Genomic DNA, 27,537 nt, shown 5'->3' with positions numbered 1-27,537 from the left:
TTGGCATTTGTCTGGAAAGAAAAACACAAGTAGAAGGAACTGTTTAGTGGAAAGCAGAGGGAAAAAGTCCATGAAGGAAAATGATCGGCATTACACAGATTCTGGTAAAACAGGCCCTCTGACCAAAGCCACAACTTGGTAAGATCAACATACATGCAAATTTTGGTTCAGCAATTAGACAAACAACTATATGACTCTTGTTTTTGGAAATTTCACAAAATTCCCAGACTTATTTTTCCACAGGTGTGCAAGGTGCGAAATTCAAGCATTATTATCGCAGTTTTTTCAATTTGTGTCAAATTGCAGTGCATAAACATTCAGGCATTATTATTGTGATGTGTTTTCATTCAGTCAATGTAATGTCAACATGCCATTTTGCATTGAGCACATTTGGCACTGTTAAACTTTCATATGAGTCCATTTGTACAAGTTGTACAGCAGTGTAAAACCCAACAGGATATATTTGAAATGTACTTTAAATATACCTTATTAACCATTCTGAGGAACATGTTTAGAAAGCCATAGCCATACGCACGTCAGAAATTCAGAACCCAAAATATATCAGTACAAAAGGCAATCTGTGTACAGCCGCATGCAACCCTACCACTTGCCCTTTGGATCCAGCAGAAAACAGGATTAAAAATAGCAGCAAACACACCAACATGAACTCAGTTACTCATACACCATAATAGAGCTCAGGGCTAAATGTCTAACCAAAGGTCTTCTTTGGACATGCAGCTACTGCTCTTTTCGCCACTCCCAGGAGGGAAAAAAGCTGGACAGCCAGAGGAAGACTAAACATCAAGTGCATGCTCAGCCAGAATGAGGGGTTTCTGGGGCCTGTCCATTTTGCTAAGCAATGGCCACCCATTTTACTGACATCTACTGTATACAACCTGTGTCAAGCTGTCAAGGTCTAACATAGACAGTTGAGAAAACTTTAGAAGTAAAACTGTGTTCTTTAAAAAAAAATTATTGAGAATGAAAATTGAAAATGGTGCTGAGAAACTTGTCAGTTGTCTTAATGAAAAGTAATTAAATAGTTAATAGTAAATAATAATAATAAACAGCATAGTAGTAAATCATAATAGTTAATAGTAAATAGTTAAGATGACAACAAGTAAAAATACCTTGTGATGTCTGTACTTTAAACAGGGCTAAGGTACAGTGGCACTAAAAAATAATAATGTCTGTCAAAGAGAAGGTTAATAATTACCTGAACACAAGGTTGAAAATGTGATTCAGAGAGTAAACGTCTAGTAAATAAATTGAAGTGGGCAAAACTGTCAAGAAGGTCTAGAAATAAATCATTATGAAGCAACGGAGCTCCTTTAAATTACAGGTCAAGAGTTAATGTTAAATGTGTATTTCAGGGTGGGATTTTATAGAGCTAAACATACAGTTAAGACCAAAGGGGGCATATATACAAACACACCTGTTGTTGTGAAACAGGTACTACTGTACTGTGTGTATGTGACTCTGGCAGGTCATGGCTGGAACGTGGAATATTCTCTTTACATCCAGGTTAATGAGCTTTATGCAATTCCTTGTTTATTAGGGCTGGCCACATGCAAATGGATTCCATTTGGCCTCTTTAAGCTGCCACACTCAGTCTGTGCTTACTCCTATCATAAGCTTTCCCTACTCCACTGAGATGTGTGACAAATAAGGTTTGTGTGACAAATAAGTGTTGTTGTTTTTTTTTGCCTTTTGTAACTTTGTATAGATGTGTTGGCACATTAAAGCAGTAGGCTAGTAAGCAGGTTTGGTAGAAAACTACTAATCTAACTGCCGAAAAGGCATGCAGCACAGTTGGCACTGAAAGGCTTGCTAGCATGCTAACTCATGTCTTTTGGGGAAATAGTAGGTGGCTAGTTTGAAAGACAGTCGTCTTTAACTGTCCTTCACATGACCATATACCATGTAAATTAATTTGAAGATGATACCAGTTCTAGTTGCTTATAAGAAAATGCTTCAAAAAGTGGCAAATTGTTGCTTACTGTCTCTGTAAATAATCCCGCTTGTATTATTGAATGTGTCCCTAACACAACAATTTCTTATGAGGTGACAGTGTTCGCTCACACACATATACAAAGTAAAAATCCACTCTGTGTGCAAGCACAGATACACACATGCAGGAGTACCTGGATTAACCACTATGGTGTCCTAGAAATGAGATTTGGGTTTAGCTAAAAGCAACACAGAACCATTTTCCACAATAGTACAACAGCATTGGCGGCTGATTAAAAGCCTAATCTGTTCTAGGAGCTCTGAAAAGAACCTCCATATCAACAACCATCCTCCAATGCAAAAAATTAATAATTAAGGAGATTCAACCATGTATAGATTGACTTGAGTGTAAACACATTTGGCCCTAAAGAACCATTATTCAGAATCACCAGAATATACACAAATGTGTCTTGATAGGATTGTTTGAGAGATGTCTATTAAAGGTTTAGCTACAATGAACTAGCATCGTTGTGCACGCAGGGAAAATATTGTAGGAATTGTCAAAGCTTGGATCATTAGTACATTATCTGTTAATAAATAATGCTATTGACTAGAATGAATTACATATAGGCCTACCAAAAACGAAATAAATCTATAGGCCTACATATACCCTTCTGTCAATACTTATAAATAAAATAATTGTATGCTATTCAATAAAAAAAAAACACCTGGCTATATGGTCATCTGACTGAATCCATGAAGATCACACGAGGCTGCTCTATGCGATATGAGCATCGACCTTTGAGGAGGGAGGCGTGCTTCATAGCCAAGAAAAAAACAAAACATTCTCCGCCCCTTCACAAAATTCGTACGGAGGCGTAGGCTATGCATTTACATAGGCCTACCAAACGACATCGTGCTCTTTTTATCTAGCTAACCAGCCACAGTTCCTTGTTCAGTTTTTTTTCTCATGAGAAGTGCCGCCATGTTTTTGTGAGACAGGATGACAGCAGTGAGCGGCGCAGAGGAGCACAGTTAGTGAAAAACGACATTTTAACGAAATACCGGACGCACTGCTATTATTTTTGTCGTCTACATTAGCGGAATAGGGAAGCTATGTTCTTTTGAAGATATTTTGGTAAAAAGCACGAAATTACGTCGAGGTCGACCCTTGGATATTTCATCATAATTCCGTTTTCCTATGGCGTAGGAACCTCTTTTCAATATTGATATATTTTCTTTTCTGGGGAATGGGAGTGGGACCTCCCACGCAAAAGAAATTTCGGCTATTTTTTTTATAAAGTGAATCTGAAGAATTCCTAAACAAATGAATAATATAACAACACATTCCTGCATTTGCCCAACTACCTCTGCGTATTCGTGGTGGGGACATGAGTAACGAATACAATTTTTTGAAGGGTATTTGATTGACCTCAGCATAGCCTATGGTTAATCAGTTGTTAAAACAAAGACAGAAAAGAACGAAGTGAATTCAAGGAAATACTTTCTACTGTGAAACTGCGAAAGGACACTGTTCTAAGATGACGGGCACTATCCCAGCGGATATGGTGAGAACGCTTTATTAGTCACTCTTTGGAATAGCCTACCAAGCAAGTTCCTTACTCTCATAAAGTTTTTTAACTGTGTTTCATTAAACTCGTGCAATTTCAGGTTTGTAGTAGAACTTTGAGACTAGTATACAGTCTTGAGAATGACAACATCTGCAAATAGCTAACGTACAGGACTACGCGGATGACGCTCACGGGTCCCCCCTCTGTTTTTATAAGAGACTACTTCCATGCATTTTCATATTCAACCATTGCTGAACTAACCTAGGCCTACTTTGCGTAGTGAGAGATAAGGAGATATAAGCAACGCATTGCACACTTGTCGTCGACTGATTTTTCAGCTCAGTGTTGGCTAATCATTGACGGCTCGGTGGGGGGTAATTCGCCAACCTTGAATATTGGGTATTGTTCTGAAACAGCCTACCTGGGCAACTGTTTCCCATACAAATCGGCCAGTCGTAAGAACGCCTTTTAGAAGTTATGTCTGGCCTATTTCGCTTTACTGAACTCAGCCGAAACTGTAGCCTACTGGACTAGTTTGTAGTTCCTCAATTAACTCACATAGTCCTATATCCTAGTTAGTTTTGTTTGATCACTTGGCTGTGTTGTAATGACATTTTTTTCCCCCTTCGTCAGACAGCATAACAAAAATGATAAGAGATAACATAACAGGTGGGAAATATCCAGTGAATCTCTGGCCATGCATTCACATATGGAAATTTGATTTGTGTGCTTCTTGACTGATCTAGCTTTCAGCTTACTGGCTGTGAGGACATGGTAGGTTTCAAGATCTCAGCAGAGAGCCTTCCTCATTTAGAGCTCTCGGTGATCCAAAAACTAGTTAGCCTAAATGGTATGTGTGGGATATACTGTGCAGTTAAATGTCTTATCATGCCTGTAAAAAGGAATGTTATGTTGGCATAATATCCACTGGTGTCTTTTGCACCACCTATGTGTTAGGCTCAGGGATCAGATTTCTTCGTAGTTTGTTGTAATGGTCATGTAAAATTAACCAGAGCAGTTTTGGCACATCAGTGTGTGGTCCACATCCAGGGGTGGGTAGGTGGGGGAGGTGTGTGGGGCTGGGGTGTCAAACAATGACTGTGTGTGTGTGTGTGTGTGTGTGTGTGTGTGTGTGTGTGAAAGGGTATGTGTCATTATCCTTGTGGAAGATTTCCCTTTTGCCCCCCTTCTCCTTTCCTCTCAGTTTCTCAGACACTCTCAAAACATTTAAAAGGAAACAGCACATCAGATAGGCCACTGACCCTACATTGGCTTCTTTGTTGTTAATTGCCAAGACGTGTTTATAAAAAGACGTCCTTTTTTTTAATAAAAAGAGGCAGCTCTTATGCGGTGATATTGGTACCACTTCATATTTACTTTAGTTTGGCAAGTATGTAGTAGATTACAATCTCAACCTAGACCTTCTTGTTCTGTGACAAAGAAAGCTCAAGAATTAGCAGAAGTTTTGCATTTGGTGATACTGTTACTGACACTGAGTGTACTGATGTCGTCAAGCATCGATATTCTTCATAAAACCATGGCCATGTAGAGACACCTCTCTTGTCTGTTGTAGTATCCACAGAACTTTTGTGATGTCTTTGAGCCTTGTTGGTGTACATCCAGACATGACTGGTGTGAACCACATCTCCAGACAAACAACACCACAGTCCCCAGAATACACAATGAAACTGGACGTGCCGTTAGCCATTTGCAAATGTTGACACTTTTGTTCTAGCATTTTCCCAAGTTTGTCCACATTGTTAGCACTCCAGCCATATTCGTCTCTGCCAGCACATAGCTGTCCACAACAACTGCCTCAACACAGTCCACTGTGTTGAGATGATCACATTGGTAGGAAACATGCATAGGCTTATACTCAAAAGTTTTAAAACTCCAACGATGTCATGGATGTCAACTTACAGCTGTAGATACACATGCTTGATAAGTAGACCAATGTTGTGTAGCAGTGGGTCAAATAGTCTTGAGCAGATTGCAGACATTTGACACGAATAAACTGTACTTTTCACTACAGCTATCCTTTTTGGCACCTTTATGATAAATCCACACACTAAATCCACACATTTCTTCACTAAAATACTTTACCATTTCTTTGCCTTTCTAATTTTAGCAAATAAAGGATTACTATGTTTGTAGGAGAAGGGTGGTAAATGGGAGATGTCCCTTGAGGTTCCAGCCCTGCCGTCATAGCCTATCCCAACAATTCTTAACAGATTGAAACAATGTAATGGGCGGTGAACGGGACATTGCTGACATTCCCTCATTGGAAGGTTGTTCATTAGCCCCTGTTCTGACTCAGTCGTTCGCATCGAACTGTGGGCAGGTGAAGTCTCACACGCTTCCTATAGGATGCAATAAGTCAACATGAAATTCCATTTAAAGTCAGGATTATTCTTGTGTTTCAACAAGACATGAAATAATACAAGTTTACTGTAAGCTTTTGCACATATATAATATGATAATCTTGTTTAGTTTCCGCTTGTATGATGGGAAGTAATCTGTGAATGGATCCTTTATTGTGTCTAGTTTGACTGTCTGAGTCGTTGATGGTTAGAGGACTTCATGTGGTTGCATTAACACTGTTCAATAGCTGAGTGTTGGTGTCATGAATCCATAGACCAATGGACTCTTTTGGCGGTTGTTTTATTGATTTGGAAGGAAAAGCCTCCTATTCTGTCTAAATAGGCTGCTCCTATTCAGGGGGGCATTTCTCAAAGAACGACAGAAGTCCCTGCTGAACCTCGGTGGTACGCTGCATTGTTGGCTGAAACACCGGCCAACTCACGATTGTTTGTCGAAGCCATAGTAGCTATGTAGCAAATCCCCACTTCCTTCATACCACCATAGTCCCAGCAAAATTGTTGTTCGGTACATCTGTCAGTGTTATTTCTCACAGATAAGCTGTTTGTAATTGTTTACAATTATGTTAATGCTTACATTATTCAAGATGAGTATTCATTTTTAAATTTATGATGAATTTATGAAGTGAAATTCTCAGTTGGTGGGTGTTCAGGTAGGCAGGGAGATGGTCAATCTTGTCAAACTAACGCAATTAAAATGTTGACAACAGCAACTCTCCAGGAACAACGCTTCTAACGGGTGGTCGCAAGCTGTAGTTTCAACCACACAACTTTGCAACCATGCAACTGATTGTTGGAACTACGCGTTTGAGAAACACCAAATTGCTGAATCACGGTTGTAATGATGGAGATTGTGACGGTGGTTAGACAATGTCGCTTTCAAGAAATGCGCCACCCTTTGAATGTACATTATATTTATTACATAAACGTAATCTTACTCTCTTGCCCTAGTGCTGTATTATACATGTAATGTAATGTGTGGTTATGTGCCAGCTGTTAGCACATTTTGAATACAACCTGGAGCAGATAAGGTTTTAAAGGCTATCAAGCCAAACCTGTTTTTCCTGACAGAAATGCTGTGTCATTTTAGACGTTTACACAATCACAAATCATATTCCAGATAAGGAGAAAGGCAGGAAGTACTGTTCCACCCTAGCACAATGGGTGCTGATGAGGTCATTTATAGAGCGGGAGTGGGAAAAGGCATGATGGACGAGAGCCCCACCAACCCCTGACCCGAATTGGACGTCACAGTTGGCTACCCCTGAATGCATCCCCTCCCTGTCAGTATAGATGGATGGAAGTTAGAGGAAGAAGAAGAAGAGGGAGAGACTTAGAGTTTTAGTTGATGCTCCAGGGTAGAGGGTGGGGGGGACAAAAAAAGGTTCATCAAATGTTGGGAGCAGAAGAGGAGATTAGCCTGGAAAAAGCCCTGCAGCAGAGTGGCCATGAGGGGGTTAAAGACTTGAGGGAGAGACAGAGAGAGAGAGTGTGAGAGAGAGAGTGAGAGAGGGGGAGGGAGAGAGGAAGTGGCACAGACTCACTCAATAAAGGAGCTTTTCAACTCGACTGAGGACAATTTACAGCAGTCTGAGAGAGGTGCACACATTTATAAATGCTTAGCCCACTCCTGTTCAAGCTGCTCCTTTAGCGCATCCTACTTGCTGTCAATATCTTGTGATTTAGTCTCAGTCTGTCTGATGTGCTGAATTCGGTCTGTCTTCCCTTGGATGGTTGTTTTTTTGTGCATTACCTCACAGTTCATTTCTGATCAAACACAGTCACGTGAGAAATTCACCTCTCTCCTATGTGGTCATGAAAGACTTAGCCTATAAGATTTTGGTTATATTATATATATACTATATATTATATATATACTGGTATTGTATTTTCCCAGCTGGTGGTACAGGCCTATATTCTCTTCTGTATTGTGCCTCCTCCCTATACCTGCCATATAGCCTAGTTCATATAGCCTGGTGCTGCCAGCCTAATGTTTGGCAGATAAATATTTGCTTTGAGATATTCATCTGGACACCTTTAGCTGAGAATTGATTGACCTGGTTTGCATTTTCCGAAAGCATTGTTGTGCAACAGTCACGCTAACTAAGCGAGAGAGTGTTCAAAATGATATTCTCTCTGATTTTTTGACAACCAGCTACAACTGGAGCTGTGCCTGAAGAGGTTAGCACGGAAGCTTCATCAGCTGGTCCATTATTTTTGTTGAAGCTTAGACAGGATGTTGCACTGAAGGTATTTCTGGATGGAAAAGCTGTTGTGGTTCATCGCCCTCCCTTGCTTACTCTGAGCTTAAACCGGGAAGAGTACAATCAACCGGCTGTGAGATGACAGATTAATTGAAGGGTTAATTACCAGCATGACTATACAATCTACAATTCTACACTAGAATGAACAAACTAGTTAGAATGCTCTAGTGCATGTGATCTTACACTGGTAGTGCACAGTACAAGTTTACAGTTCAGAGAGAAGAAGAGAGACGAGCTTGGGTGATTGTGACCATTTACCAGACAGTAGTCCACCAAACTGAGGCAACAGTAGGCAGAGCTGGAGAATAATTGATTTTAAAATAGGCTGCCCTAAATACAAAAAGATTGTGGACGGTAATTGCCTGTCAGTTGAGTATCATTTATTAAGGCGGGTGGTTGCAGACTGCCATGGCCTGTCTGACCTAATACCAAACTGGACAATTACTCGGCAAGGCTCTGCAAATGAAGAGGTTGTTACTAATTGAGAATACCCTGTATTCCACGTTAGAAGGAAAAATGACAACCAGGAAACTCAAATGGTAGAGCATTCATGAAAATATGTTGTTAATGGAAGAACTGAAGAAATGAATAGCACACGGTATGTCCATAGCATTGTGCTACTTGCTTCAAATCAACATGCATGGAAGCTCAAAAGGCAGCTTATGTTTTGACATTGTGTGCATGAAGCATGAGAACCGTAAAAATGTTACTGAGGCCAATTAACCTTAGGGAGTTTATGTCCAAATGAGGTGGGGTGGACAGGCTGGTTTATGGTCCAATGATTTTAATGTGGTAGAAATGAGGGAGACAATGAAAGTCTTAAGGAGTTAGTGTTAATAAACGTATCGTTTTGTGAATGAGAATTTATGTTACATCTAGTAGCATTTCCAAGAACTATTGCTGGGCTGAATTAAACTGAAGGCAGTTATGTCTCTGTTTTAATTGGTCTGCATGACATGCAGCTGAACGGAGGCCTCAAAGTAGCCTGTTACATTGTTGAGCTTTGATGATGATGATGATGTAACGTGTAGCAAAACATAGAATGAAAACCGAAAATGGTAAATCCTTCTCAACTCATTGTAGGACTGTAGAACACTTAGATTATGTTCTGATTGCACATTGATGGACCCATTTAAGTAATTAAGGATGCAGCATTATTGATTGGAGCTCTTGCTGATGTGTGATGACATAATAGTGTGTTCCATCACGGCCTAAATAACAAGGTAGAGAAAACTAAAGGTCTGCAATTTGGTACATTTTGTGTTGCTTTTAGAATGTCTGCCGCTGGTGGTTAAAATGTAATTATGTTTACATGATGATGTGCTGATGTGGGAATGTGAGGGTTTTTATCTCAGATGCCGTTAATAAACAGTAGAGCTATTTTACTTTTTTTTTATGAAATAGAAATCAGAGTCTGAAAGGAAGAAGTCTCCATAAAAACCCCATGCATGTATCTTTTAAAGGGCTGTTCAACGAGGTGTTTGTCTGACGAGACCAGGCCACGGAGCAACGCTAACGAGACACAGGGGCATATTGTATAAAGCACAGAGGCCAGCAAGATGAAAGAGAATGTGCTCCTGGAAGTTTTCTGTGCCATCTGGCAATTCCAGGATAAGGACATTTCAATTTGCCCAGCAGTTCCGTTCCCCCCTCCCTGCCCTCTTCAACACCGTGTCTCTGCAGATGTCTGCCCTTTACTGCTGCAAAGCACGTGCCCAGTGGCTCCAGGGCAAGGGGCTGCCTGCTTTCGTTTGGCAAAGAGATACAAGTCTCCCTCCCTCTGTCTCGCTCTTTCTGTCTCTCTGTCTCTCTCTCTCTCTGTCCCATCCTCCTGTCTAGTTCACTGTTTATTTATGTTTCTCTCATCTGCCTCTTTCTTTCTCTGTCAATTTCTCTCTCAATCTCTCTCTCTCTGTCTCTCTCTCTCTCTCTGAATGTGCGCACGTGCATCAACTCTCCTTTCGTCTACCCCTCTTAGACTCACCAGTTTTAATGGACCGCTTTTCACATTACATCTTATGCATTGTGTGGTGTGTGTTGGGGTGTTGTCTTCTGGGACTTCAGTGATCCAGTTTTTGTGATCCTCACTGACATAGTCTGTCTAATGCATCCTGTTGCCGGTTCCCGGCATCAGGATCCATGTAAGCATCAAGCCCTTCCTCTTCCTTTGATGGTTCACTTTGTTTTAATTATCCATGGCAGGCAGAAAACAGTTGTTAGGCTATAACCGACTTTGCAAAAGCAGGCATAAATTGCCCTATATTCATCAGGAATGGGAATACCTGTTCCTCTGTTATGGTTCTCTCTTTACATTCTGTGTGCTAGTGTGTGGATGATGACATACAACTATAATAATTCAGCATCACAGCTCCCTCTCCTAGCTCATGCTTCAGGGACACAGGGACAGGTTCACAGTGCAGTCTTACGTCTGAATGCCTTTTGACCTGAGCTTGGTAAATGCTAGAGGCCTCAACCTGTGCTAATTCCTCTGGATCTGCTTTGCCTGGTTGGCTGCTGTAGCATTTGTGTGTGGAAAGGGATAAGGGATGGTCAAAGCATGAGCTCAGTTCGTAAGCATTCTCCCTCATAAAAGCCATCCACATGGTCTGTATTATTGATTCCCCAGTAATAACACTTCAAGTTCCTTAAAGTGTCCAGGTTTCGTGTTTGCTTTGTTGCTCTGTACATTCTGTCTCTCCCCCCCCCCCCCCCCCCCTCTCTCTCTCTCCCTCCCTCCCTCCCTCCCTCTCTCTTTCTCTCTCTCGCTCTGTCTGTCTGTCTCTTCCATATACCAGCCTATTGGTGTCTGGACAGGATGTCCTTCAGGAGTGCTGAACGAGCGTTTGGACATGCCCAAACCTGCAGCTGCTATTGTGCTGTGCTCGTGGTTTACCACAGATGCTAATGGCTCAGAGAGGCCAGGCCCTGTCTGTGTAGTGAGGCAGACCTCTGAGTTAGCCAAATGCCACGGCCTCATCGTGTTCTCCTTCCTCCCTCAGTCTTCGTCATTGTTAACTACACACAGTGTGTGCACAGTAGATACAGCTGAGTGGAGTAAAACATACCATTACTAATTCATCATCCCAAGGCTGCTCTCAGACCGCAATTTTTCTGCATCAGCAGAACGTCTTCTCCAGTCGTGTGTGTGTGTGCTGAATGAAGGTCTCAGAGCACTGGAGGTGGGTCAGTGTGTTTACAGAGCCGCCAGCCTTTGTGTTGCGTGTGTCATATTTGTGTAAGGAAATCAGCAAATAACCGGGCCTCTTTTGAGAATTTGGTTTAGAAGACTCAAGATCTCAGTTGCAGTTTTAATGAAAGAGCGTCTCGATCCTTCTTGTGGTGCCTTTGCAGATACCGTCTAGCATTTTGATAAACCATTTGATAAATGTGACCAGGGAACGCCTTTGGCCATGTTTCCTTAGTTGCGTGATGACATCTTCTTGTAGATCTTCAGCGAAGTCCCCTCAGAGCCATCCCTCTAGCCATTCTAGGTTCATTTGGATGTGAAACTGTTTCACCTGACTGACATATGAAGCCAAGAGGTGAGTAGAGGTGACAAGAGGCACTGCCTGACTGAAAGGATTGTGACACCTTCCTCAGTGAGACAAAAAAAAAACACCATCTGTGTTTGCGACAGGATGAGGGCGAGAAGTCTCCTATTCGAATAGGTGAATTATTGTCGTTAAGAGGCTCTTAAGAGGGATAATTGTCTGAACTTTGCAATTGAAGTCAAAGGAGGACACCTGCTCGTTCTCACACCCTGGCACAAAGGTCATGCCCTGGGAAAGTGTTGGCAATTATGAACAATTGGCCGTTGGTAGAAAGCAGGGGCCTAAAACAGAAATTAAAGAGGCAGCATGCTGGGCTGTGACTCGACTGGATTAAAATAGCCCTGCTGCTCCAGTGTCCGTATCAGCCAAGTCAATTAAGTTTAGCTTTTCATACATACTAATACTGTTGAAATACTAGTTCAGTACTTTTTTTTTTGCCTTTTTATAGGTTGTGTATATACTCTACGTAGTCTACGTAGAAGACTTTTCGTCCTCAGTATTTCATGGTGTAGTATTTTATCCATGGAATGGAGTGGGCTTGAGTACACCTGTGTTTTTGAATCAGTGCTTGAGTGCTCTGAAAGCTGTCATATTAGCACTTTAAGAGGCACTGTAGCCTCACTCTACTACACTGTGTAAACCACTTATCTTCCAACACCCATATACTTACATGCGCACACTCGGAGTACATACAAATGCAAAGCACATGCATACTCAAAGATAACCTGACACCATAACACAGTCCTGCAAACCTACACTCTCTCACACACATGTTCACATAGGATCCTCCCTGCACACGCTCTATGGAGAGTTTCACGAGATGTCTCTCCCTTTCTCCCTTTCCTTCACCCCCTCTCTCATACTCTCTGTATTTCTCTCTCTCTCTCTCTCTCTCTCACACTCACACTCACACACACACACACACACACACACACACACACACACAGCATGGGAAGCGAGAATCACGTCAGTCCTCAGATCGACGTGTCACTCTGCATTAGATCCCAGGAGCATTGGAGAGAGATTTCAGAGGTCTTAGCTGAATATCCCCTTCACCCGCCTCTCCATCTGTCTGTAATTGGCCCGTGGAGAAAGCCCACCCGAGATCAGCAAAGGGATGATGACAACAGGGTGGGGATCCACAAATGAAGAACTGAATGAGAACACACTGTATCCCCGGAAACAAGCAAAAGCTGTTGGCTCTTTTTCAGATGTGGTTTGCTATTGTGTGTCTGTTGGTCACAGAGTAGCGGTATAGAATGTTGGTACCTGTCCATGCTAGGCTAAACCATAAGTCAGAGTGGTAATGTCACAGCTAATCTTTACTTTAGGGGCTTTAGTACTACTGCAGCATGATCTGGCCATGTACACATTGTAACATATGTGGAAGTCACCTAAGCTGTGGCTTTCAATAACACCAGTGAAGTCTTACTTAACATTGTAGAGGAACCAAGGACCAGTTTAGGGTATATTTGATTGATATTTGCCAAATAGGCTATATTTGATGTTTGGTAACACTTATTCATGCTTAAAACTATATGCTGAAATATAATATCACTTTGTGAATGAACAGACTGCAGCCTGTTGAAAGACACATTTTACTGGTTTTGATATTGTAATACCAGAGTGGATGTTTTTTTTCTGATATCAAAATATGCTGCTAGACAACACCACCATTTTGCTGCCTCATTAACTGTCCTTCCAAGCAGTCAAAACAGGTGATGTCATAGGGCCAGGCCTATTCTGTAATGAAACAGATTAAGGTAGTGGGGCACTGATCCCTCATTAAACAACCACAGAAAACTGGGTCTCGTCTTGTGGTTGTTACACAGACATGTCTGTCACTCAGAGGCCTGGAACCTTCGGGTCCCCACCCACTCACCTTTTAGCTCTGAACTCTACAGGGGTCATCGGAGACCAAATTAGCTTCTCGTGAGAGCGCTGTGTAGCACTCCCTCCCCCACAACCCTCACCCCTTTTCCTTCCCACCACTTGCCTCTTGGCAGCTTTCTAAATATGTCTAGTGGGCTATTCAAATCTTGGCCCATATTGTAATGAAATTATCTCCTTTTCTTTTTTTTTTGCTGCCCGTTTTAACATTTTTCGTAAATGGGCCTGACGCAGGACAGCCATCACATGCTGATGAATGGCTTCCTGTGATGTTCTGACTCGGGGTCGAGTACTGACTGGTGTCCTGTGTGGTAAAAAGGGAGCCTTTGTGCTGCTGCGATGAGGGGAGGGGAGGGGGGGTTGAGGGATCCAAGTGCATTGCTGTTATTGGTGTCTCATAAAAGGCACTCCACTGCAACCACTGCCAGTAGTTTGACCAGTGGTAATAATGGCCAGGCAACTAGCACACCCAGCACACACAGAAGGTCGATTTAGCTTAAGTCATTGTTATCCAGGAATGGGGAGGGCAGTTGGTGTTGTTTTTCAAGGATTATTGGGTCTAAGGTCAGGTCTTTTCATTAATCCTGTTCACCGGAGACCTCATCCTCTGAGAGTGACAGAGAACAAGCAGGAGTCCCTCTGTCTGGAGCAAGGCAGGAAGATGAACATCAACACCCAGAGCTTTCAGGATTTTCAACACCTTTCAACAAATGGTCACTGGAGAATAATCTTCCACCATTCAGGCCCCCGTTAATGCCCTCAAGCCTGAAACCAGAGTATATCAGTGGTTATCATCATATACCCATACGCTACCAAATCAGTTAGCCTCTCTGTCTATTGTCTTTGCTTTCCCTGGGGTCTGTTTTAGGAGCTCTTTATTTGAGTTACCTTACACAAAGGCCTGGTCATGATCCCTATTCAGTACTTTATTTACAGGACCTAGTGAAAATGAAACTACACAGAGCCAAATGTTTTCATTTAGGAGGAGTGACAAGCTAGGTTTAGATTATTTGACTTTTCACTTCTGGGACATTAGGGGAAATGGTTGAAGGTTCACAGCAATATGAGTTTGCAAGGTTGTACTGTGTGGTAACAGTGTTTATGATGATAGCTTTTATCACATGTTCTGATCTTACTTGTAGTCTGAGATTAGCAGTCCACCGGGCCTCATGCCCTTAAGCCCTGACCCTCCTTCTTAACAACCTCCTGTCAATAGTCACTGTCCTGGAAATGATGTGAAGTCAAGGTGACACCTGCCCCCCTGAAAAAGAAAGAAAGTAGGGGGAATTAGTGGAGTGTGGATAGTGTGGCTGATGGCTGCCATTTTGCCACGTGAGTGCTGTGCTGTCAGGTGTTGAGAGAGTGATACCTGTCTGAATGCTGGGAACACTTGAGGTAGGGAAGGGAAGAGAAAAGAGAAGAAGGGAAGGGTGGGGAGGAGAAGGGGGGTAGTGTGTCGCCCTGTCACTCCTGCTTTATTCGCCGGGTTGCAGCTGTTGAAGTGAGGCCGAGCCTGGATTGATCAAGCTAATGAAAATGGACGCTGCAGGAAAGAGGGAGAGGGGAATGAGGTGTGTGTCTGTGCTCGCTCTTGGGCTATTTTTAGACACTTACATTCATATACATCCTTACAGTCCTTACATCATTCAGTCAATACACTATGATAAGCCTTGGAAGGCTTTCCAGTCCATAGTTACATGCAAATAGGAAAAAAATAGCAATGTTACTTCTGTCACATATTATGACGTTTTTTTCTAATTTTGTACACTGTTCAGCTTTCCAAAAGCCAATGATTTTGATCGACCCCTAAACTCTTAGTGCCGTGACTGGCTTAACAGGGGAATTTACTTGAAGTCGGTAAAATGAGATCTCTTTAAAAAAAATCCTGACAGGATAGGTAAGATGTTCCAAGTACATTTTCTGCATATTTTTCATTGACTGATGTGTTGGTTTGAACTGAAATGACAAATGTTTAAGCTACGTCTGCGGTGTGTTGACGTGCGGTGTGTTTCTAGCATAAATCACACGGGCAGTTCCTCTTGAAAACAAGCTTGACGTCATCACCTATTATTCATAAAATACAGCGAACGAGCCTCTCACAACCACTGCCTTTTCTCCTTTTCTCTTCCTTTTTTAGTTCTCTGTCTTTTTCATACCCACTCTCCTGCTCTGTTCTATTTCTTTCAGTCCTTTTCTATGTAATTGTGTTAGAATGAAAGATTTTGTATCGTCCTGTGTGGAATACTGCCTGCCACAATTGTGAGAAGAGAATGCGCTGCACCAAATATATATCTGATATTTGCCTGTTTATCATTAGTCACCCTCAGATCCGCTGCTCTCATCTGTCTAATGTGAAATCACTGAGTCACTGTTCAGAGTGTTCATCAGAGAACAAGAACAAATTTACTGCTTTACTGTTGAAACTGGTGATGGTAGTTATTTATTTATTTGTTAACAACGAATAGGGACTCCTAAACAGGTGTGCTGAGCCCTCCCAGACTGCTTCATTCTTAGTATGGGTACACATTTGGCTAGCAGTAGGGAGCTTACTAATTTCTTTCCACTCTAAAACATTCACTGGACTTATTTAGAGAAATCCTTGCCAGCGGCGTTGTTTCCAATGTTACTCTCACTGATGTGCTATTGCATAAGGATCTTATGATAAGACAGCTCAGTCTGTGTGTATAAGGGGTGCGTATGTGATGTGATGGGGCGGAGGCAGAAGCGGAGAGAAAAGATTGCGCGCTTGTTGGTCCCAGCACAAACGTAAAGCTGGTAGCCATTACCTTAACAGCTTAGAGTCAGTAGCTGAAGGTGCATAAGCCTACTTGTTATGATGGCTTTTTCTCGTCATTTGTATGCAGTCAGCTGCTGTTGTTTTTCTTCTAAGCCTCCCCTGGTAGGCAGTCATCCTTTGCTCTTCCTCTCTGTCTCTCTCCAGTGCCCTCCTCTCCTGGGTAGCCATCGCCATGCACTGTCTAGCCTCCACAGACCCGAAGGATGTGTGTGTGTGTGTGTGTGTGTGTGTGTGTGTGTGTGTGTGTGTGTGTGTGTGTGTGTGTGTGTGTGTGTGTGTGTGTGTGTGTGTGTGTGTGTGTGTGTGTGTGTGTGTGTGTGTGTGGGGTGTGTGTGTGTGTGAGCACACCCCCAGGAGCTCAGGCAGCTAACCGTGTTTCCTGTCAGGCGTTCCTTTGAGGATGTCTCTCCCCAACCCTCCTGTGTGCTCTCCCATGTGTTACAGAACTAGCATGCAATGACATCATTCCCTTCCCTGCAGTGACGCGCAGCTTAGCTCAGTGGCGAGCACCTGCAGTGGGCATGGAGCCGCTTAGGTGTGGGTCTCCCCCAACCACCACCCCCTACTCAGAGCAGGATTACTTTGTTTACATATCACTGAATGGATTTCCTTCACTTCTCTCTGAAGCCTCATTGACATGCATTGTGGGCCTACCTGCACAACAAATAAAGACAAAGAGAGAGAGAGAATAAGAGGGAGAGGTTGAGAGAGAGGGAGAGAGAGAGAGATGTGGATAAAACTGGAGAGAGAGAGAGAGAAAGCAGTGGAACAGGAAGAACACTTGCCTGGAGGTGTTTCCCCAGTAAGCTGTAGCTCCCAACCTGGCCTGTCGCTATGGAAACAAGAACAAGGTGTCTGTTATCCTCTTTTCATTGTTGTGCAGCCCTGTGCTCCTTTCAAGAGGAAAAAAAGACTATACGGCATGACGTCACGGTTTTTGTGCAAACAACAAGGAAGAAAGCCCTAGAGTGTTTCAGAGGCATTTCCATTGTTTGGAATTCAACAGATTTCTTTTTCATGCAAAGTGCCAGGTACTTGTCTTACCTGGATATTGCCATGGCACTGCTTGTTATAATGGGAGGAAAATATAATCGGATCTGAGTTTATGTTGGGTGTTATTTCGTGAGGAGTACTTAAAGGCTTTCTCTCTGTCTGAATACTGAATCTTTCTCACACGCTTGCCCTTTTAAATGTACAGTTCTCTACTGTAAAGATGCTGCTTAACCCGACCCGCACGGATCCCAAAAAAGCCAGGCCCACCTTACAGTAATAAGAAAAACTGACCTACAGCAGCTGTGTTTTTGAAGAGTCTCTGGACTCTGACCACAGCTACGTGGCTCTGGGCCAGCCACGAGGAGAGGAGAGGAGCGGAGCAGACATCTGGAGCCAGGCGCAAGGCGCAGGCACGCGGTCAGCTGATGATGTCAGCACAGAGCGAGTGTCCGCCGCCAGTGCGGCACACTCAGGCTGACGGCACACTCACACTCAGGGCACCGCACCGCACGGCCCGGCCTCTCTGCCCATCAGATGGCCGCTGGTGGATGTGTCAGGGCCACTCTGGTCCTCCAGTCCTCGGGGCAGTGCGCACATGGGCTGCCCCAATCTAAGCACGACCTCAGAGAGAGGAATGTGAGGGCAGCCTCTAGTGTTGTTATTGTGTGTGTTTTGTAGGCTGCTAATATCTCTTAATAAAGATTTGTAGAGGGACAAAACTAAACACTGGGGGTGTTTCCCTGTACATCAGTATATACAACCTGCCATTTTCCCAAAGCTATTCAAAGCTTTTCCCTAAACTCCAGACCAACAAATATTATTACTCCGGTTACCCATTTTTCTCATGATTCTGGAGTATTATGTTTTGCCTTCTTCTTGTGTACCTTGTGTGAGATGCACTGTAATGAAGCTCGGTGCTTTCAGAATTACTGACTCAGTTACTTACTTACAAACTTACTTGGCCGATAAACATGATTCTGATTCTGAAGTAATGTGCCTATTGCCAAAATGCATAGAAATTAATTTGTCTGGCTTTGTGTGTTAAATGTGATTTGATATTATCAGAGAGATATGAGCGTATTTTTATTTGGCTGTGTGAGTGTTTGAGTGTTCTCTCCTGCGTGCAGCTCTAATCTGATTTGATAAAGTGCTTAGGAGGATCTCTGTTTCAATATCCGTTGGTGTTAGTTCTGTTACATCACCCACCCAACTTTGTGTGTGTGTGTATGCGTGGGTGTACTTGGCTGGGGAAAGAGTGGAGGTTGGGGGGGGGGGGGGGGGGGGGGGTGGTGATGTAGTGGACTCACATACACGAGGCACATGGAAGCACACTCGCATAATGATGCTCACGTGCATCTGACATGCCTAGCCAACAGCTGGAGGGAGAAAACAGCGGAGGGGAGGGGAGGGGAGGAGAGGAGAGGAGAGGAGAGGAGAGGAGAGGAGAGGAGAGACGAGACAGAGAGACCAAATAAATGACATGAGGAAGAGAGGGAGAGTGTCAACATTGGGAATCTACATTCACAATGTTTCTGAAAGAAATGACCCAGATATCTATATTGTTACATGAGCCATGCACCTCATAGGCCCTGCTGCTAGCCATAGCGGCCTGCTGGACATGGAGCATGAACGAGTCATTCAAAAGGATTTTCATATGTTTTTTTTTAACACTCAGACGACAGGGAGCATGTTGCTCTGGTTTTAGCAGTAGTATGAAATGGTTTCTGAAATGGATGTAATTTCATCGTCTAAAATCACTGGAGTAGATAGTGCTCCAGCTTGTTTCAGAGCGTAACAATTCATGCTACCATTGCCATTGACTAGTATATAGCAGCATCTATACTGCTGTGTAGGTCATGGGAGTGTTGTTTTCATACCTACTTCTTTTGTTACCTGCTCCATTACCTGCTCCCCTTACTTCCTGTTTCCATTGTTCCTCTCCTGTTAGAGTTTACTTCTGTTTGAGGTTTCTTCCTGTTGGGCAGTTTCTGTCTTTGACCCTATAGCCACAGGCTTGCCTAATATCAAACACAAATGTTTTAATTTTTTATATACAGTTAGAGAGAAAATAAATGTATTGAAATCACAAGGTTTTGGAATCAGGGAGTCTCTGCACGCAGATACACACACACACACACACAGACACACAGACACACAGGGGTTTTCACTGGGCATTTGTATGATGACTGATACTCCAGTGCAATCTGAGCTCTGGCAGTAAATCTATGACCGTGTGTGTGTGTGTGTGTGTGTGTGTGTGTGTGTGTGTGTGTGTGTGTGTGTGTGTGTGTGTGGCGCGAGGGGCTTGGCAGCACGCCGCCGGAGAATGAAAAAGGAAGGGCCCAGGGCTCTCTTTCTCCCGCTTGAGGTCCTAACAACCCGACCTTTTGTGTGTGTTCCAGATCAACTTGAGGCTCATTTTGGTGAGCGGAAAAACAAAGGAGTTCCTGTTCTCACCCAACGACTCAGCTGCAGACATCGCCAAACATGTGTACGATAACTGGCCTATGGGTAAGTGACCTCACAGAACTCCCCCGCACCCCACAATTATATGTTATAGCACAAGATACAGCGAATGATCAATCTTGTGAAAGCACCCAGAGAGTAGCTACGTAAAACTGTTGAAGCCACATTTAATGCTCAATAGTATATTTGTGTCACAACCCCCATGCCTGTGACAATGCTACAATGCAGCGTCACTTATCTGATGTTGGGTTGCTGTCTCTAGATTAAGTGTAACAAATAATAGTTTTTCATACACTCCTATACATTGTGTAAAAATAAATCAAGAGTGACCCAACACTTGACATTACACTCTGGTGATGCATACCATAATCCCATGACTTCTTTATAGTAAAGGACAGGGCTGGACAGAGTCTCAGTCCCCAAGGTTGTTGTTGTCCTTCCATGCTGAAGGTTGCTGGTTTCATTTGTTTGCATAATGCTTTATTATCCTTGGTTAATCTTTACTGTGCGACGGAGCTGATCTCATCTGAGCCCAGCTCTAGATAAATAATCCCCTTTGGAGACATTCACCTTAGTTTACTGGCATGGATGCCGGTGAGCCCCACAAAAAAGAAAAATGACAAGTCGAACATTAAGACTCAAAGGTCAACATTGAGAATGGGAAAAAAAACATTAAGTGAGAAGGAAAGAGAAGAGAAAGAGAAAGAAGGATGGCTGGATGGATGGATGTATTTTGAGAGTAAAGCACGATCAGCCAATCTAGGAGGATAACGTGCTCAAAGCCTTTGGCATGAGACAAAACACCTCTGCAAGGGCACCTGTATCTGGAACCTATTATCAAGAAACACACCCACAAACAGAAGGAGCAGGCTGAAAACTCCCTTCTTTCTGCAAGGATGATGGTACAGATGGTGTCCAGATATCCCTTTCATCTTCTGTTCTCTGTGATGGTCTTTCCATGTCAGTCTCGTTTCTTCCTGCCCTCTGTGAAACTCATTAAACTTGAGCTCTATCACAGCTAGTGAGGGTTTGAACCAGGTCTAATTCTCGTTGCTTGTAAATACCTAGTTTAACACAAAACCGCTTTCTTTTCTTCACAGAGGCAAGGTTGTATTGCCTCTGAAAATATATAATTGATGTATTTAAAACTTGAATTCATTTTGACATTAGACACTAGACACTGGGATTTGTAGATTTTCCAGAAATGATCACATGGGGTAATGACATTTGAAAGAAAATACAAAAATGTGTTGCTTGTCATAATTCTAAAGGGGATGCATTGAATCAGCCTTCGGGTAATTGGAGAGAGGAAGAGCGTCACCAGCGCAAAATGGATTTAATATAAAACTCATGACTGCTTGCTCCACTGTCCTCAGCGTAGCCACCCTAGAAGGTCACACACACACAGAGAGAGAGAGAGAGAGAGAGAGAGATGCAGAGTCAGGCATTCCAAGGATAAATGATGGTTGTTATTTCAGTAAACACCACATATGGCTTTAGACATTAAAGGCACTGTCACTAAATAATGTAGATAGGACCAAAGGCCTGTCGAACTCTAACCCTCACCTCACATAAACTCCAACCCTAGGTCTAATCATAAGAAGCCCCCAGCCTTGATCCTAACGGTAACCATGTATTTTTCACTATCAACAGAGTGTGAAAATATAGATTATGACTACCAAAATTAGGTGTAAATTCATATAACATATACTTTTAAAGTAGGCCTATGGTATATCCTTTAACTGTGAAGCTGAAACTTTACTGCAAGACTTTGTGCAAAAAAAGTCAAATGTTTAAAACTGAGGTTCTATTTTGAGAAAATGTAATTATTGTCCCTGTCCCTATATGTTACCTTTCTCTCTATCCCCTCTCTGATTCCTCCTCTCCCTCTCTGCCTCCTCCTCTCCCTCTCTGCCTCTTCCTCTCTGATTCGTCCTCTCCCTCTCTGCCTCCTCCTCTCCCTCTCTTCCTCTCCCTCTCTGATTCCTCCTCTCCCTCTCTGCCTCCTCCTCTCCCTCTCTGATTCCTCCTCTCCCTCTCTGATTCCTCCTCTCCCTCTCTGCCCTTCTACCGCTTTTCTCTCTGGCTCCCTTTCTTTCCTCCTCTTTGTTCCCCCTTTCCCTCATTCCACAGACTGGGAGGAGGAGCAGGTTAGCAGTCCTAACATCCTGAGGCTCATCTACCAGGGCCGGTTCCTGCATGGCAACGTGACACTAGGAGGTGAGGGCGCCGCCAAGTCCACCTGTCTCTCTCGTTCCTTTGCTGAGGCAGCCGTGGTCAGAGAGGAGTCCCCTGGGACACCGCTGACTCTAGCTGCCACCCAAGTGCCCCCGCCCAAGTCTGGGTGATGGGTAAGAAGGGGGAGCTGCTCTGTGACAGAGACAGAGACAGAGACAGAGACAGAGACAGAGACAGAGACAGAGACAGAGACAGAGACAGAGACAGAGACAGAGACAGAGACAGAGACCACCAGACAAACGGATGTTTCGTGCAACGGAAACACACCAAAAATATTACACTGAAAAGGATCAAGAAGCTGTTTCATTTAGGTGGGGCTGGCATGAAAGGTTTTGTGTATAAATAGATACATTGAATGGCAGAAGGGATGTTTGTGTGGCAGTGTTGTGTGTGTGTGTGTGTGTGTGTGAACAGTTGGGTTCCAGTCTGGAGGACAGACCTGCTTTCAGAAGAACAGGGTGGAAAGGAAATAGTTATGGCCAATGGTGGGCAGCTGGCGTGTTTTTGTTTGGCTGGCCCTCAGACAGAGGTTAACCTAGGTGGGGAGGAGAAGGAGAGGGTGTAGAAGGAATCGTCAGAATGAGGAGGTATGGAAAGAGAAGGCAGAGAGAGAGCGAGAGAGAGAGAGAGAAGCTGGCACTCCTCCCTTTTCCAAAAAGAGAAAAAGGGGAAAAATAGGGGGAAGATTCCACATAGGCCTTTCAGTTGCTCAGGCGCTCCTGTTGCTTTTATGGGTGCAACACGGGCAATACAAGACATGATTGTTTTATACAATTATTATATTTCATTAATTTTATGAGATTGTTATCCCACTCAAGTTTAATCCATATTGTTATGAGCATCACAAATCCTTGTTAATCATGGTCATCAGGAATACACAGGATGTATTGGAAGAGCTCTCTAGACAACTCTAAATTTAAAAAGCATGACAAATCAAACATGTACAACCACTGCCAATAAACCTCAAGTTAGCATACAGCACAAGGCAATTATAAAACAGCAACATAGATAGATAGATAGATAGATAGATAGATAGATAGATAGATAGATGGATACTTTATTAATCCCGAGGGAAATTTAGGTCATCCAGTAGCTTATACACTTAACTTATACACTTAACTCACAAACATACATACATAAATCACAGTAAAAAAACAATACACATAGGGAGAACGTGTTCACAGGGAGTGGGGTGTATACAGATACAGGATAGATCTGGCCCTATATTACAGTGTGCATTCATTGTGACAGTGTTGATATCCACGAGGAAAGTAGTGCAGAGAGATAGTGTTCATGTGCTTGTGTGGATAGTGCAAAGATAGAGTGCTTGTGTGTGTGAGGATAGTGCAAAGTGATATAAATAGTAAAGTCTGTGCAAGGGGTTAGTATAGCCAGTAAAAAGATGGACAGTGGGATGGAATATAATGAGGTGAGAAGAGGAGGGGAGACTGAGGTAGACTCATGCAGAGAAGTCCATCTCCCTCCCCCTCCCCTTCTGCGTGCCGTTATAAAGCTATGTGGCCCTGGGGACAAAGGACTTCCTCAGCCTGTCCGATGAGCATGACAGTGACAGGAGTCTGCCACTGAATATGCTCCTCTCTCCGTTAAGAGTACTATGTAGTGGGTGGTGGTCATTGTCCAAGATGGTCAGCAACCTACTCAGGGTCCTTCTCTCCGCCACTGATGTTAGGCAGTCCAGTTCCGTGCCAACAACAGCTCCTGCCTTTCTCACCAGCCTGTCTGGTCGCCCTGCATCCCTCTTCTTTATGCTGCCTCCCCAGCACACCACAGCATATGGATATACATAGTATATCCAGTGTTGGGGAGCAGTGAACTAAACTAGTAGTTAAACTGCATTTTGCAGTAGCCTGCTGGTAGGTCAACTGCATTCATAGTTGTATGGTGATTCCATTTTTGGGGTATTTGACTACTAAAACTACAAACAGTAGTCAGATTTGATCTGTAGTCAGTAGTCAGAGCAGATCCGAATCACGGGGTGGATCCACAAATTATTTTTCACTATCGTTAACATTGCAAGATAGGGCATCTAGTTTTGGGTCGAGGCCTGCACCCTCCAAGTGCCCTTCTAGTTTGTTTTGTATGTACATTGTCAAAAACATTTTTTTAACTACTTTTTCTAAGTAGCTTTAGTTAATCAAACTACATTTCTCCATAGGGTAGCTTTGCTGTTGTTCAACTTCTTCCAGTGTGAATGAAAGCATAGCTTTGCAAGCTACTAGTTAAAAGTAGCCTCCCCAACACCGAGCATATCTAGTTCACACAGTGGCATTATGGTGATTGGGCGTTCACCTTTCCCTCTCGCATTAGACAACATATGCACCAGGGATGAGGCTGGATTAAAGCCTCACATCATTGTCGGTGTTTGTATTCTGCGCCAAGGCACAGTCAGGTCTTCGAACAAAAAATGTCAGACTCTACAATCCGTACCGACACCATCTGGGGCCGAGAACAGCAACCAACATACCAGACTGATAGTAGACAGGCTTGCCGTGAGGAGGGAAGCCTACTGTGGCTCCCTGCCCTATGTTGACACTCACTCTAAAAGCCCTAATATGGGTTTAATACAGGGTTAATGTGCTGTTTCATTACCTTCCACAGGTACTGCTCATTAAGGTTTATCACGCTGAAAGAAAGGGATCTGAAAAGGATTTGATTGATGTCTTCCCTGATGCACTGCCCAGTAATACTCACTATAACCCCTGTAATGTTTTTGTGTTTGTGTGTGTTGCAGCATTAAAACTGCCCCATGGAAAGACCACAGTGATGCATTTAGTCGCCAGAGAGACGTTGCCCGAGCCAAATTCCCAAGGTAACCATTTTTGAATTTCATGCCTTCGTGCGAGTTTCACCCGTTCCCAAGCTGCAGGCCTCACTATATACTCTGCACAGCCTGTGTTCTACATGTCCTTTTTTGTTCCATATCCATTCCTCTCTATCTCTCTCTTGTTCTCTTTGGACCACCAACTTTAATTCCAAAAGTCTCAAATGAACAGGCTTTTGTGTGCCACTGTGTGTGTGTGTGTGTGTTTGTACGTGGATGTATACAGTATGTGTAGAACTTTGCACGATGGCAGGCCATGTAAAGATACATAAAACAGATTCATTTCTATAACTGCAGTGTCTTATATACTAATTTCCTTTAATTTTCAGGGCAGAGAAACCGCGAGAAGACCGGAGAGAGCAACTGCTGTGTGATTCTGTAAATACATCGCCTCCATCCCCCAAGCTGAACAGGATGCATTCGTAGTTTGCCTCCCATGCTGCTGAAACACACACACACACACACACACACACACACACACACACACACACACACACACACACACACACACACGTCCAGGAGAAAATGAATGAATAGGAACAGTGAAGACATTGCAATATGGAAAGAAAAGGATGCAGCATTAGACCTAGGTTAGAGAATGAGGAAGGACTCAGAGCTTAGTGTCTCTCCATTAGTTTCAGCACTATGCTGTCCATGCATCCTGCCCCTAGAATCTTAACTCCTGTCTATGGCCTTTTATGAACTCTCTCCCTCTATCTCTCACTCTCTCATTTACACACACACACGCACACACACTCATATATACACACACACACACACACACACACACACACATAGTTTGCACATGGAGAAGGCCATCTTGTTCATCATGTTATTGCACATAGCAAATGATTCTTCCGAGCCAGGGCTGCTCTCATTACTTCTGGGGCTTTGAGACTGTCGGTCGGTGTGAGAGAAGGAAATTCACAGGGTCAGATGGGCCGTACAGCCCCCACCCCACCAAATGAAATAAAGAGGCAGATACAGTTAGCTACTTATTCTCCTAATTGGTTGTCCACGTCATACTTTCAAAGTGAAGGGATGTTCCCAGGCAGCCGTGTTGCCCAACTGAGGCAGAGGACGCTTTCTCCCATGTGCGCGCGCTGTGCTGCTCTGACCAGGACACAAGTAGTGTTCTAACCACTGATTTAATCAACACGCGTAATCATTTTTTCAGTGCAGTAGACCAAGTGATGACGTGCCTGATTGAAAGCATAGGGAATCTGGCTGATGCTTTGTTTATCTGTTTTATTTTTTCCCTTAATTTCTGAATGCATTTCTGAAGTGCACATTATATGGATGTAACTCCTAATACTTAGTAGTGCAATTCCAATACTTGATGCAGACAAGGTAGATATGTTGTTCCCCTTACTCTCATATGAAGGTCTAATCAGTGCATAACAACGCGTTTTAACAGTCCACACTTTTTGACCAATCAGTGTTGTCTGCCTTCATCAGTTTGAAACGGCTTTGTTGTGTAGGGAATTTAACAACTTCTCGATTTATATTAAATTTTTTCATGTTTTTTTTTTTCATGTTTGTTTGTTTTGTTTTTGTCTAAACATAGTGGAAATCGAGGTTTGCAATCTAAGCCAGAAGATGATTATGGAGTGACGTTGGAATTTGTTTGGTCTTCATGTAATGAAATCCATTTGCACAACAGTGAAGCATGTGCTCTTTCATCTTAACCTGTAATTTTGTTTCTTTTGATATTTTTCCAAAATGGGAATTGTATTCCAAGGTTACATATGTGTAGATTATATTTAATATGAATCTTATATAGAACATAACTATAGATCTTATTGGTATATATAGGTGTTTAGTGTATGATTGTCAATATGATTAGTACATTAGAAAATGTCACTTGCTGACAGTGTCTCGTACTTACAGCAGGATACCCCCTAATCATTTACAAGTTGTACTGTGTTTTTCCTTACTTTTTGTTTTCAGCTGTTGATGATATGATCAATTCTCTTGTGGGTTTTTGCTTTAAGGAAATGCTTTATAACACATTGCTAGGTCTTAAAGAGTATTGTTCATATTGATCAGGATTCAAATCTGTACATAGCAAAATGTTTTCAAACTGACTGTAAATAGAACTAATGCTTTCCCCTTCCAACTACAAATGGAGAAACTCTATAAACAGAATAAAAGAACTATTGAAGTGGATCAGTGCTTCATTTTCTTTTGTATTTTCTTCTCACAGTTGATGAAAAATGGCTTGGTGAGATCAATTCATACATATACCCGACTCACAAAGTTACTGTCCCAGTTTGAGGTACATTATCGACTTTCTAAGACCTGAGTGTTACTAGTGTTTGGTCAATGTGAAGCTATAATTTTGCATTTTACTACTATTATTGCTGTTTTTATATGACAATCGCATCCTTCAGGTGCTGAGAAATGACGCAATATGACCAGCAGTAACCTCGGAAGTGTAGTCACAAAGGCTTATGAAGTTCCTTGTTCCTCTTCCTTGTTCACCAACAGCCTGTCTCATAACAACTTTAGTGACTTGTGATGGTGGAAAGCTTTGATTTCCTGCCATAAATATTTACTTGATGCAAATTCCCTTTGTTTTTCCCACAGTGGTTAAT

The 27,537-nt window shown here is 42.9% G+C and overlaps 1 protein-coding gene across 1 annotated transcript; it reads left to right on the top strand.

Annotated features, from left to right (window-relative positions):
* Positions 1-2,748: 2,748 nt before the first annotated feature.
* ubl3a (ubiquitin-like 3a) lies at positions 2,749-27,109 on the top strand. The gene is made up of 5 exons (XM_012828445.3): positions 2,749-3,518; positions 19,797-19,905; positions 21,994-22,080; positions 24,851-24,928; positions 25,270-27,109. The coding sequence occupies exons 1-5, from the start codon at positions 3,492-3,494 to the stop codon at positions 25,320-25,322; spliced, it is 354 nt and encodes a 117-aa protein (XP_012683899.1). The 5' UTR covers positions 2,749-3,491; the 3' UTR covers positions 25,323-27,109.
* The last annotated feature ends 428 nt before the right edge of the window (positions 27,110-27,537 follow it).

Source organism: Clupea harengus, chromosome 8 (assembly GCF_900700415.2).
Source record: "Clupea harengus chromosome 8, Ch_v2.0.2, whole genome shotgun sequence".
NCBI lineage: Eukaryota > Metazoa > Chordata > Actinopteri > Clupeiformes > Clupeidae > Clupea > Clupea harengus.
This window is presented reverse-complemented; position numbering and strand designations above follow the sequence as displayed.

Coding starts and splice junctions, on each gene's coding strand:
- ubl3a (XM_012828445.3), top strand. CDS start 3,492: ATGACGGGCACTATCCCAGCGGATATG. Junction 19,906..21,993: donor GTACGATAACTGGCCTATGG/GTAAGTGACCTC, acceptor CTCATTCCACAG/ACTGGGAGGAGGAGCAGGTT. Junction 22,081..24,850: donor TGGCAACGTGACACTAGGAG/GTGAGGGCGCCG, acceptor TGTGTGTTGCAG/CATTAAAACTGCCCCATGGA.